The 14,499-nt window shown below is 44.1% G+C and overlaps 1 protein-coding gene across 3 annotated transcripts in view; it reads right to left on the bottom strand.

Moving 5' to 3' along the window:
* Positions 1–14,499, bottom strand: part of PDE8A (phosphodiesterase 8A) — a 347,339-nt gene that overhangs the window by 34,907 nt on the left and 297,933 nt on the right. For all 3 annotated transcript variants that reach the window (XM_056572185.1, XM_056572182.1, XM_056572184.1), the window contains exons 12-13: positions 12,071–12,148; positions 3,535–3,605 (exon numbers count right to left, since the gene is read on the bottom strand). In XM_056572185.1, the coding sequence (XP_056428160.1) occupies positions 3,535–3,605; positions 12,071–12,148 (149 nt within the window). The remainder of the gene's footprint in view (positions 1–3,534; positions 3,606–12,070; positions 12,149–14,499) is intronic.

Genomic DNA, 14,499 nt, shown 5'->3' on the forward strand with positions numbered 1-14,499 from the left:
AATCTCAAACTTTATGTACAAAATCATTATGTTTAAAATCTCCCTATTCTGACCACCTATAAACCTTGTCAATTTCTGTATACAGGGTGGTATGAGGGCTCATTTTTTGCGCCGTGATCTGTACCACATTTACTTATATAAAACTTTTAAAATCACTTTTTATTTAAAAAAATTGGGGAATAAAATGTGACAAAAAAGAAGCAATTTTGGACTTTTACATTTTTTTTTACGTTTATGCTGTTCACCATACGGGATCATTAACATTACATTTTGATAGTTCGGACATTTACGCATGTGGCGATACCAAATATGTTTATTTATTTTTTTATGCTTTTTGGGGGTAAAATGGTAAAAAAAAGGGATATTTTATATAAATGTGTATAGGCGCTCTAATAATAAAAACTATAAATAGTAATAGAGGCTCACTTACTAAAATCCTGATGGGGAGTGTACTCAGAATCTCTGCCCAGAGGGGAGAGTCTCAGTGAGGGTGTGGAATACGGTAATGCTATAAGTCACTGTGACCTAGGAGGATAATGCATCTCTGATGAAGGAAAGCGTTACTTTCCAAAACGTGTTAGATGCTTTTTGGCTTTGCATTCGCCCTGTAGTAGTGACGTCACTCGCAGCGGGTCACAGCACTCCGTAGTCCACTAACAGTACAGCAAGCCGGCCAGGGCAGATCTCCCGGCTAATAGGCTGACTGGAACCACGGACTTCTGTTAACTACTCCAAACACAAAAAGCAAGTACAACGGGACAAGCTCAATAATATCAAGGACACAGACTTACAGCTTTGAAGGATTTTTAAGTGGAGACAAGAACTTCCCTCTGGGCAGAGATTCTGAGTACACTCCCCATCAGGATTTTAGTAAGTGAGCCTCTATTACTATCTATAGTTTTTATTATTAGAGCACCGATACACATTTATATATATTGTGTACAGCTCCATTTTTGGTGGTCTTAGCCGAGATCCACCTGTTGTATCTAGGCAGCTTGTACAGGATCTATTCAGCGCTGGTGTTATCTTTCCATTTTGTTATATACTCATTTTTTAACTTTTGTTTTACACTTTTTATGTCCCCATAGGGGACTACCTATAGCAATCACTTGATTGCTAATACTGTTCAGTGCTATGCATAGGGCATAGCACTGATCAGTGTTATCGGCGATCTTCTGCTCTGGTCTGCTCGATCTCAGACCAGAGTAGAAGAGCCCAGGAGACGGACAGAGGCAGATGAGGGGACCTCCGGCCGCCATCTTAGATGATCGGATCCTTGTGGAAGCCGCGGGTGATCCAATCATCTATTTAAACGTGTGCTTTGCCGCAGATGCCGTGATCTGTATTGCTCCGATGCTCGCGGTCATGTACAGGACGTAAGTGTACGTCCTGGTGCGCGAAGTACCTCCACACCAGGATGTACATTTACGTCCGTGGTCGTTATTAAAGGAATGCTTTGAATTTAAATCACCACTTTATCACATGACATGCTACTACTTACCAAAAGAGCTTCTGTCACATGTGGCTTCCTTTCATACACTCCTTACAGACACTGACTCCCTCCAGACATATATACAGGACTTCCATGAGTAAGGGCGCTATCTGGCTTTATGACCCAACTTCCCCATACACATACATGCTCAGCTCAGCCAAAGTGTGCATGTATTCTCACTGGAAAGAAGAGAATAAAGCTGGCCACTAGAGAATCCTTCAGGATCTTTTCGTGACACGAATAAACGTGACCGATAATAACTCATGATGATTTTTTTCTGTAGAATTATTTTTCATCATTGTTAGTGTTATAGTTGAAAAGTCCGTTAGGCTGAACTACAAACATGCATCTCATCGACCAAAGCCCTGATTAAGGTACAGATCATGCCATAAATTAATAGTTTGTCATTTTAATTTCTGGCATTGTTGCTTAAGAGGACAAATGTTACAGACCAACCTTCAACATCAAATTATATAGAAAAGTGTCATCTTAACTGGCGTTTTAACAGGCCTGAATACTTTGTTCTCCCAAAAGAAGTATCTGGCCACAGTGATACACTTTAGATGGCCAGTGGGTTAGGTCAACATTTATCTAGGATGTATCGGCACCTTGAAGCAATGGCTTCAATGTATATACATTCTGTCCATATACAATACAAAAACTGCCAAAAATCACACATGGAGGACATGTAGACATATCCTAGCATACATGTAGCCTATAATAAATATATATTTTGTTCAACTGTTTGCTAAGGAGTCTGAAAATATTTGGGTTGTTGAAAAGCAATGAATACTGCCAGCTGCAGATGACACATATTGATCTCTATAGTTTTGTAAAAATTGGGCTATAATGACACAAAGAAAAACTATAATGGCTTGTCAAGCCAGGCACGAAAATGTGCAGCCCTGAGCTCACCCATAACCACTTTCCCTGCCTACTTAAGTATCCATCCTAAGCAACAGATCCTCAACTGGATGTCACTGTTCTCAGTAAGTGCAGGGTGTAACAAGGTCCAAAACAATAAGCAACACTGTACGGAGGTCAGGGAAACAGGGTTAACAAAAGCACAAATCAGGGAGCACAACACAGAAAACAGACAGATAGAGCAACAAAGCAATGTCAGACAAACTGGATCAAACAAGGATGCAGTACCATCTTACAGTACCAATACGGAAGACAGCATTTTCATGCCACTATAGCCAAGAGTCATTATACACAAGACAGATCAACCTAGCAGCAGGACAAAAGCTAGTGCAGAGACACATAAACACAAGCAATGAATGACAAGCTGTTGGGAATTTATATTTAACTAAGAGGGGTTTGGGCACAGAGAGAAGATGTAATAGGCTTTAAGTCCAAACCCCTGGTAGGACCAGACATCGCCACAACTACACATGATGGTTTAGCCAAACACCAGAAAACCCTTCGGCCAGAACCAGTAAGAACAACTGTTTTGGGTCCACTCCAGTTTAAAGTAAAAATACTGACTAAAATGATTACTAAATACTGACCTAAATATTAAGTGTGAACCGAGCCAAATAAGTAGAAGCTTGTGTTAATGTACACTGCAAACATCTGTACTCCAGGAGAGACAGCAAAATGTTGCATTTGAGTAAGGATGTCCAAGTATTTGCTTTATTGTATGTGGTCTGATCCTGGAGGGTGCAGGGAGACCCAGTAGGGGAATGGCAGTCATTTATCTCATGTCATTCTCTTGTACATTCTCATTCTCTTGTACAAAGAGGTTTTGACAAGTAAACCAGCATCAGAAATGGATAATTATTCAGCCCTGCAACAATTTCACTAAGCCTTTCCCATTTCTTGTTTATAATAAATTGTCTGCAGTATTCTATTCCGAAATTAATGTAATTTTATTTAAAAATCAGACAGTATAGCATGGCTTGATCCTCTGCCAAGAAATATTTCAATACTGTGTGTATTTGGAAATATAAAATACTGTGTGTATTTGGAAATATAAAATACTGTGTGTTTTTGGAAGTGTAATTGGTCATAAATGAATGATTAAATAAGTAATACTGTACCTTTGTAATAGGGGCTTCAATAGTCATCGAATGTATTCTGGCCATGGAAGAGTGCCGCCTTTGTGAACTACCTGCAAGATAAAGAAGAAGGTTGGCTGTTATCTCAGAGTTACTTCAGGAGATGAACAACCCTGCTCACCCAACACATACACAGCAAGTACAGAAAAACTGGTGGAAGCAAAATAACATCCTGGAAATAACACCCCTTTTTAGGACATTTCCCATGCACCTATTTAATACTAAAAGAAATTTATTGTGCTCTGATCTAATGTCATTCACAATTGTACTGCCAAGTCAATGATATGTACCTATATGCTATGGTTAAATGGGGGTATTCTGCTGTTTTAAAAAAAATTGATTACTGAGGCTGGAGAAAAAAATAAATAAATGAAACAAAAAGCTATACTCACCTACTCCTGTCCATCGCAGGCCCCAGTGTAGCTCCTTACAGTCCTTCACGAGTGCTGGGAAATTCTTTTAACAGATATATTACCCAGCCATGGTACCACGAGTGCCAACTGTTCACGTTTTAGCTGCTTCTGCCAGCTTCTGAGACAAGAGCTTGGAGCAGAACGTGCCCACTCAACCAATCATTGGCTTCAGCTGTGTGTCATCTTGGCTGAGCAAGTACGTTCTGCTCCAAGCTCTCATCTTGGAAGCAGGCAGAAGACAGGAGTAGAGGTCCTAAAGTAGAGGAAACAGGAGCGCAGCAGGAGTTGCAGAGGACCAGGGTTACGTTAGTATAGTTTTTTTTTTCCCATGGCCTCAGCAATCTTTATTGGGGGGACCGAGCCCATTTTGACCCTAAGGACCAGAGCATTTTTTGCAATTCTGACCACTGTCATTTTAAGCCTTAATAACTCTGGGATGCTTGCATTTATGAATTTGATTCCGAGATAGTTTTTTCTTAACATATTTTACTTTATGTTAGTGGTAGATTTTCGTTGATACTGGCATCATTTCTTGGTGAAAAATTCCAAAATCTCATGAAAAATTTGAAAATGTAGCATTTTTTATAACTTTGAAGTTCATTGCTTGTAAGGAAAATAGACATTCCAAATAAATTATATATTGATTTACATATAGAATATGTCTACTTTATGTTTGCAACATAAAGTTGGCATGTTTTTACTTTTTGAAGACATCAGAGGGCTTCAAAGTATAGAAGCAATTTTTCAAGTAAATTTCAAAATCTGAATTTTTCAGGGACCAGTTCAGTTTTGAAGGGAATTTGAGTCTTTATGTTAGAAATACCCCATAATTGACCCCATTATGAAAACTGCACCTCTCAACATATTCAAAATTACATTCAGAAAGTTTGTTAACCCTTTAGGTGTTTCACAGGAATAGCAGCAAAGCGGAGGCTCAAATTTAAAATCTTCACCAGCATGTTAGTGTAAAATAAAAAAAAAATATTTACGCTAACATGCTGGTGTAGACCCCAACTTTACCTTTTCATAAGAGGTAAAAGGAGAAAAAGCCACCCAAAAGTTGTAGCTCAATTTTTCCCGAGTACGGAAGTACCCCATGTGTTGCAATAAAATGTTGCCTTGAAATACGACAGGGCTCCGAAGTGAGAGAGCGCCATACGCATTTGAGGCTGACGTACAAAACGTGTGTATATGTAGTGTTTTACTCTTTATTTAGAGTTAGTGTAGTGTACAGTTTTTAGGGTACATTCACATGGTCGGGGGTTTACAGTGAGTTACCCACTGCAGCGGAAAATTTGCTGAATCTCAAACTTGAAGTGGGAAACTTGCTGTAAACCCCCGCCTATGTGAACGTACCCTGTACATTCACGTGGGGGGGGGCTATAACTCCCAGCATGCACTGACAGTGCAGTGCATGCTGGGAGTTGTAGTTATGCAACAGCTAGAGGCACACTGGTTGGGATTGGGAAACACTGAGTTAGGTAATAGACTATAGCAGTGTTTCCACACCACTGTCTGTTTCCTAACTCAGTGTTTCCCAACCCAGGCACCTCCAGCTGTTGCAAAGCTACAACTCCCAGCATGCATGGTCTGTCAGTGCATGCTGGGAGTTATAGTTTTGCCACAGCAGGAGGCACATGGGTTGGAAAACACTGAGTTAGGAAACAGACAATGTTTCCCAACCAGTGTGCCTCCAGTTGTTGCATGCCCAGACAGCCGAAGGGCATGTTGGGAGTTGTAGTTATGCAACAACTGGAGGAGAACAGTTTAGAGACTACTGTGCAGTGGTGTCCAAACTGTAGCCCTCCAGATGTTGCAAAACTTCAACTCCAAGCATGCCCAAGCATGCTGGGAGGTGTAGTTCGGCAACATCTGAAAGGCCAGATGTTGCCGAACTATAACTCCCAGCATACCTGGACAGTCTCGGCTTGCTTTGAATTGACATCTGAAGGGCTACAGTTTGGACACCACTATATAGTGGTATCCAAACAGTGCCCTTCCAGATGTTACAAAACTACAACTCCCAGCATGCTGAGACTGTCCAGGCATGCTGGGAGTTGTAGTTCTGCAACATCTGAAGGGCCATATGTTACAGAACTACAACTACCAGCATGCCTGGACAGTCCGTGGCTGTCCGGAAATGCTGGGAGTTGTTTTTTTTGCAACAGCTGGAGGCTCCGTTTTGGAAACACTGCCATACGATACATTTTCATTTTTATTGGGGGACAGAGTGTAATGGGGGTGTATATGTAGTGTTTTACCCTTTATTATGTGTTAGTGTAGTATAGTGTTTTTAGGGTACATGGTTTTGCAAGATCTGAAGGGCCACAGTTTAGAGACCACCCCACAGTGATCTCCAAACTGTAGCCCTCCAGCTGTTGCAAAACTACAAATCCCAGCATTCCCAAACAGCAAACAGATGTCTGGGAATGCTGGGAGTTGTAGTTTTGCAACATTTGGAGGGCTACAGTTTAGAGATCACTGTATAGTGGTCTCAAACTGTAGCCCTCCAGATGTTGCTAGGCAACTCCCCGGCTTCCATAGTCTGCACCAGGGAGCCGTACGTCATCGCCGCACCAGGGAGCCGCATGTCATCGCCGCCCGCTGTCGCCGATCGACGCCCGCTGCTGCCCCGGTCAATGGTGAGTGACCTCCGACGCCGGTCACTGACAGTTCCCCTGCTCTGCCCGGATAACAGTGGGTGGGCAGAGCGTGGGAACCGAACTTTAACCCCCCTGCCCCCGATCTGCTATTGGTCGGTCTCTTCTGACCGACCAATAGCAGGGATAGGAGGGGTGGCACCCCTGCCACCTAACTCCTATCTCTTCAGGGGGACCGGAGGTATCTTGGACACCCCCAATCCCCCTTATGTTCCGGGTCACCGGAGACCCGTAATCGCCGCAAATCGCAGGTGTGAATTCAACGGCGATTTGCGGCGATCGCTGACATGGAGGGGGGTGTCTCAGGACTCCCCTGGGCGGTAACACGGGATGCCTGCTGATAAATATCAGCAGTCATTCTGGTCCGGTCCCCGCCTGGCACATGGCGGGGACCGAAATTCCCACGGGCATACAGGTACCATATATTTGTAATATACATTGGTTAAAAAATGCGTATATTTTTGTCCCTGCAGCTATTGCATTTGTGTCTCTATGAGGAGTTCAAATACAGGAAGTGAGGGTGGACAAGCAGGGCTCTGTGTACTAAGAAAAAGCAGGACAGTGTGAAACTGATGCTCTATAACATTCTCCTGCCTCATACATCAGGATGATTGACAAGCCAGTAGTCTGCACAGAGCCCTGCTTGTCTCGCCCTCACTTCCTGTTTTTTGTTTCCTCATAGAGACACACAGGTAATAGCTGCAGAGACAGCATTTTTTCACCCAAAAATATACACAATTTTTTACCAATGTATATTACAAATATACATATAATGGTATTATCTACATTATATAAAAGTTTTTGTTGAAAACAGGTACACTTTAAAAGAAATGAGTTGTATTCTTAACACTGTAGGCTACACTGCAAAATGACAGGTTTATCAGGATCCTTAGCACTCACCCTTTGTTCACTTCACTATATTTGTTACATATTTCTTAACAAGTCCATCAAAAGTTGAAACTACTGATGAGTCTATGTTTAGGACAGTAAAAACATGCAGAAGCAGCACCTTCATGGTAATCCTATGGGCACATTGTTCATGGACGCTTGGCCCATCTCCTCCGAACACGTAGATATAGACACAGTAGAAACCGGTTGGTGACAGCACTCACAAGACTGAAAAGGGATTTATTTCACAAATGCAAGGTTTTGGCTGATACCTTTAGGCTTCAGGCTTTCGTCTACCATGCTTGATAGAGGCTTAAAGTATGAGCAAAAATGTTGCATTTATTAAATAAATCCCTGAATAGGATTTCCATCTTGCGAGTTCTGTCATTTTCTACTCTGTCTAGGGGGAAGATTTATCAAAACCTGTCCAGAGGAAAAGTTGCCAAGTTTCTCATAGCAACCAATCAGATCCCTTTTTTCATTTTTAACAAGGCCACTGCAAAATGAAAGAAGCAACCGGATTGGTTGCTATGGGCAAGCCAGCAATTTTTCCTCAGAACAGGTTTTGATAAATCTCCCCCTATATCTTTAGAGGTCACTAAAATATGAACATTCGGGGTCAGACTCCATGAGCAGCATCCCCTTCACTGTTTTTCAGCCCCAAAGCCAGGGTTCAAGTCCTGCAGGAACACACAGGAATGGAGTTCCTGCACTTTTTTCATAGCAGGAGTCCTGCAGGATCAGCGCTTGAGTGGAAATCTGGGTCCTACACTATTTTCCCCAGGACTTGACCCCTGCTGAAAGCCATACATTTGGTAGTGACTGTGCCGATGCTGTGAATAGAAATTAGCCGGAGTTTACTCTACAGTAAATATCTACAGCCACTACTAAATGTTAAGGAATTCATATTACAGTCCCAGAAAACCAGTCCATGTTATATGTTAGGGATCGCTCAATTAACGGTTTGGCCGATATTATCGGCCGATATTCACTATTTTGGACGTTATTGGTATCGACATTTACCTTGCCAATAATCTGATAATGCCCCGCCCCCCATCACACCCCCCATTGCACCGCCCCGGCCAGATACCGCCTCTGCACCTGCCCCATTGCCTTCCCCATCCCCGGTTTTAAAATTATCTGTTCCCGGGGTCCGGGGTCCGCGCTACTTCTGACTCCTGTGGCTTCCTGCGTTACACTGTGCTCTGCGCAATAACGAGTGACGTCCTCAACGCGACGTCACGGTCAGTGCGCACAGTGACAGCGCAGGACGCCGCCAGAGCCAGAAGTACTGCGGACCCCGGGCCCAGGTAATTATAAAACCGGGGATGGGGGAGGCAATGGGGCAGCGGCGGTGGTTGGACTAAGGACCGGAAGGGGGAGAGAAGCGGGCGGCGGCGGTCTCTGGCCAGAGGATAGGAAGTGGCGGTGGTTGGACTCAGCAGGACCCCAGGACAGGCAGGGAGAGAGAAGCGGGTGGCGGCGGCGGCCTCTGGCCCAGCAAAAGCCGCAGCAGTTCATTGATTTAAAGCACCCGCTTTAAATCATTGATCTGCAGCGGGGTCGGGGGAGGGGGTCCTGAAATAGCCGATAACTTATACCGGAATATCGGTATAAGTTATCAGCTATCCGCCTTAAAGTCCACAGATTATCAGTATGGGCCCTAAAAAATCGATATCGGTCAATCCCTATTATATGTGTCCAATTATAAATAGTCACACAGATACATCATTGTTAGTTATAGGGGTTTTCCAGAATTTTTCTGACAAGCAGCACCCCCACTGACCAACTATTTACCAGAGCTGCTGCGCCCGCACATACAGAGAACAGAGTCAGAAGCTGACAGCTTCATACATTGTGTAGTGACTTTGCTGGTTACAGCAGTTCAGTTCCTATTCACTTCAATGTCAGGTGTCAGCCCCGCAGGGGCGTACCTAGAGCATTTGGCACCCGGGGCAGACCCCCCACCAGGAGCGGACCCTGTGTTTGCCCCCATCCCCCTCTCAACCTACGTAAGAAAAAATGCACAAACTTTTTTACACCTCCCTCCACTCCCTTAACCCCTTAAGGACCGGGGGGTTTTCCGTTTTTGCATTTTCGTTTTTTGCTCCTTGCCTTTAAAAAATCATAACTCTTTCAATTTTGCACCTAAAAATACATATGATTGCTTATTTTTTGTGCCACCAATTCTACTTTGTAATGTCGTCAGTCATTTTGCCCAAAAAATCTACGGTGAAACGAAAAAAAAAATCATTGTGCGACAAAATTGAAATAAAAAAAACGCTGTTTTGTAACTTTTGGGGGCTTCCGTTTCTACGTAGTACATTTTTCGTTAAAAATGACACCTGATATTTATTCTGTAGGTCCATATGATTAAAATGATACCCTACTTATGTAGGTTTGATTTTGTTGTACTTCTGGAAAAAATCATAACTACATGCAGTAAAATTAATACGTTTAAAATTGTCATCTTCTGACCCCTATAACTTTTTTATTTTTCCGTGTATGGGGCGATATGAGGGCTCATTTTTTGTGCCGTGATCTGAAGTTTTTAGCGGTACCATTTTTGCATTGATAGGACTTATTGATCGCTTTTTAAATGATATGAATATAAATGATATAAAAAGTGACCAAAAATGCACTATTTTGGACTTTGGAATTTTTTTGCGCGCACGCCATTAACCGAGCGGTTTAATTAATGATAGATTTTTATAATTCGGACATTTCCGCACGCGGTGATACCATATATGTTTATTTTTATTTACACTGTTTTTTTTTTATTGGAAAAGGGGGGTGATTCAAACAGGGGAGGAGTTAAATGATCTTTATTCACTTTTTTTTTGCAGTGTTATAGCTCCCATAGGGACCTATAACACTGCACACACTGATCTTCATCATTGATCACTGGTGTCTCATAGGAAACCAGTGATCGATGATTCTGCCGCATGACTGTTCATGCCTGGATCTCAGGCACTGAGCAGTCATTCGGCGATCGGACAGCGAGGAGGCAGGTAGGGGCCCTCCCGCTGTCCTGTAAGCTGTTCGGGATGCCGCGATTTCGCCGCGGCTATCCCGAACAGCCCACTGAGCTAGCCGGCGCTGCGCGCTATTAGAGGCGGGTCCCGGCTTCACTATGACGCCGGGCCCGCCGTGATATGACGCGGGGTTACTGTGTAACCCCGCGTTATATCAGGAGAGCAGGACCAAGGACGTACCGGTACGTCCTTGGTCCTTAAGGGGTTAATTACACCTCCTCCCTTCACATAGGATTATTTACTTACATTTTGATGATGCCTCTGTCCGACCGCTGGTGATGGATCGTTCCGCTCCTTTAAAAGATCTGTGAAGGCGGTGTCAGCGTCGTGACATCACGTTGCGCACCACCGCAACAGGTACCACACATACACACAGTACACAGATAACACATACACACACGCACAGTACACAGGTAACACACATACACACACGCACAGTACACAGGTAACACAAATACACACACGCACAGTACACAGGTAACACACATACACACATGCACAGTACACAGGTAACACACATGCACAGTACACAGGTAACACATACGCACAGTACACGGGTAACATACATACACACATGCAGAGTACACAGGTAACACACACACATGCACAGTACACAGGTAACACACACACATGTACAGTACACAGGTAACACACACACACATGTACAGTACACTGGTAACACACATGCACAGTACACAGGTAACACACACATGTACAGTAGACAGGTAACACACACACATGCATAGTACACAGGCAACACACACATGTACAGTAGACAGGTAACACACACACACATGTACAGTACACAGGTAACACACATGCATAGTACACAGGCAACACACACATGTACAGTACACAGGTAACACACGTACAGGTCACAGATATCTCACACACACACGTACAGTATACAAGTGTATACACATATGTACAGTACACAGGTAACACACACATACAATACACAAGTATATACACACTGGTATACAGTATTCACACGCACCTCTATCGCAAGAACAGGCTCAAATGGCACAGTATCCTACGGAAGCCTCTCAGGACAAATCTAATACCAGGCAGAGCTCGCAGTTCTTGCGCGGCATCAGAGAACTCAACTGACCAAGCCCACTAACACAGGGGGCGTGGTCTGGGCTCATCTCCGGCGTGTCAGCTTGTTGCCTGGTAACCGAGTTGTGTTGCTACATGCGCAGGCTGCCCACAGTGACTCCTCCCCCTGCTGCTCTGACTCAGCAGATACAGGAGCCGGGCGAAAAAGCGTTGCAGTGGATGGGGGGGTGACTGTCATGGCACCCCCCTTGTGAGTGGCACCGGGGGCGCCCCCCCCCTAGGTAGGCCACTGTCAGCACCCACTGACCTTGATATTAAAGACCTACCTTGAGGAGAGGTCATCAATTATTAAAAATCCCAGAAAACCCCTTTCATGGATCTAATCATTTATGTGAAAGCCAATACAATTTTTAGTGATCAAGTGGGTTAAATATTATTTCCAGTTGTTTAGAAGACTGCATACCATCACTTCCTCGGGAGGTGGTTGACCTGACATCTAAGGAACCTTTCCGCCTGTCCTTGTGTCTGCAACTCTGGATATCTGTGGGAAGAGGAACAAATGTTTGTTTGACTCTTACTAAGGCTTCTGTTTGTTGCAGAAATAACAATAAATGAATTTGAGATATAATTTGAGCTGTATAAATTTCCATTATTTCTTGTCAGAGAATATTATACCAGTACAAATTTAAATCCCCAAATTATGTATATTACTGTCCAAAGTTTTTACACTTAGGCTTCTTTCCCACTATGAAGTTCACCCGTTATTAAACGTCTGTTTTCTGTGTGTAAAACGGACGTTTAATAACAGATGAAATAACAGAATAAATATTCATCCGTTAAGACCCCCTTATCCCTCATGTATGGCCGTAACACCTTTGCCTACAGACTCCCACAGTGGGGACTACTACCACTCCCATCATGGAACAGACTTGTTTCCATGATGGGAGTAGTAATTCCCGGCTGCGGGAGTCTGCAGACAGCTGGGGAGGCTACATTAGTGTTTGTACTACTACCCCCCATCATGGAAAAGAGTCTGTCCCATGATGGGGGTTGTAGTACAGGGGCTGAGGGATTGATCGCACCGGGTTTCCCTTCTGAGACCCAATGTGATCTGAAGTTATTAAGCAGGGGAGCGGGCAGCATGGGCCGCAACCCTGCGATGTATCAGTGTGTTTTAACTTCTTTCATTTTTTAATCCCCCGCAGGGAGCCCTGAATGGCCAATCAGGGCTCTCAGAGGGAGATTTAAAAGTGAACTTTGTGACTAGAAGGGCCATATGTATATTAAAAGCGCTGTGGGGGCAAGATATATAGCACTGCAGGGGGGCAGACATATAGCCTATATATCTAGTCCCCCAGCAGCGCATTAGATATGACCCCCGCCGGCGCATTAATAAATATATACCCCCCGCCGGCGCATTAAATATATACCCCTCGCAGTGCTTCTATATACCTATGCAGCTGCAGCCCTATATGTGAAAAGCATTCTAGCAGCAGCATCGGCCGCCCGATGCTGCTGATAGAAATACTTTTCATACATAGCGCTGCAGCGGCATATGTATATAGAAGCGCTGTGGGGGAGGGGGGGGGGGCTGGCGGCAGATAACGCTATATGTCTGCCCCCCCCAGCGCTTCTATATACATATATCCCAGTAGCGTTATTAATGAAAAGTATTTCTATTAGCAGCGCATAGTGTCAGCAGCCGGCTCCTTGCACTATGCGCTCCTTATAGAAATACTTTTCATTAATAGCGCTGCAGCGGCATATGTATATAGAAGCGCTGTGGGGGGCAGATAACACTATATGTCTGCCGGTAGCCGTCTCCTGACACTATGCACTGCTAATAGAAATACTTTTCATTAATAGCGCTGCAGGGGTATATGCATATAGAAGCGCTGGGGGGGGCAGACATATAGCGTTATCTGCCCCCCACAGCACTTCTATATACATATGCCGGCACTGCACTATGTATGAAAAGTATTTCTATCAGCAGCATCGGGCGGCAGATGCTGCTGCTAGAATGCTTTTCACATATAGCGCAGCAGTGGCATTGGTATATAGAAGTGCTGCGAGGCTACATTATACATGTACTACGGGGGTATATATTTATTAATGTGCCGGCGTGGGGTCTATATTTATTAATGCGCCGGCAGGGGGTATATATTTATTAATGCGCCGGTGGGGGGTATATATTTAATGCGCCAGCGGGGGTCATATCTAATGCACTGCTGAGGGGCTAGATATATAGGCTATATGTCTGCCCCCCCTGCAGCGCTATATATCTTTCCCCCACCGCGCTTTTAATATACATATGGCCCCTGCTACTCACAATGTTCATTTTTAAATCTCCCTCTGAGAGCCCTGATTGGCTCCTCAGTACCGGCCATTCAGGGCTCCCCGCGGGGGATTCAAAAATGAAAGTTAAAACACACTGATACATCGCAGGGTTGCGGAGCATACCGCCTGCTCCCTGCTTAATAACATCAGATCGCAACGGGTCTCAGAAGTGAAACCCGGTGCGATCAATCCCTCAGCCCCTGTACTACAACCCCCATTATGGAACAGACTCTGTTCAATGATGGGGGGTAGAAGTACAAACACTAATGTAGCCTCCCCAGCTGTCTGCAGACTCCCGCAGCCAGGGAATTACTACTCCCATCATGGAAACAAGTCTGTTCCATGATGGGAGTAGTAGTAGTCCCTCAGCACTGCAGGAGTCTACTGAGCATGCTCAGTAAAACTAAGGACGTTATTATAACGGGCATTAACGGGTGTATTTCCTAACGTATGTCAGCCATAGACTTCAATGTTATAAATAACATCCGTTAATTTACACGTTTCTTGTGACGGGCAAAAAATTAGTGCATGTCACGTTATTTCTCCCGTCACAAA

This window comes from Hyla sarda, chromosome 4 (assembly GCF_029499605.1).
Source record: "Hyla sarda isolate aHylSar1 chromosome 4, aHylSar1.hap1, whole genome shotgun sequence".
In the NCBI taxonomy this organism is placed as follows: Eukaryota; Metazoa; Chordata; class Amphibia; order Anura; family Hylidae; genus Hyla; species Hyla sarda.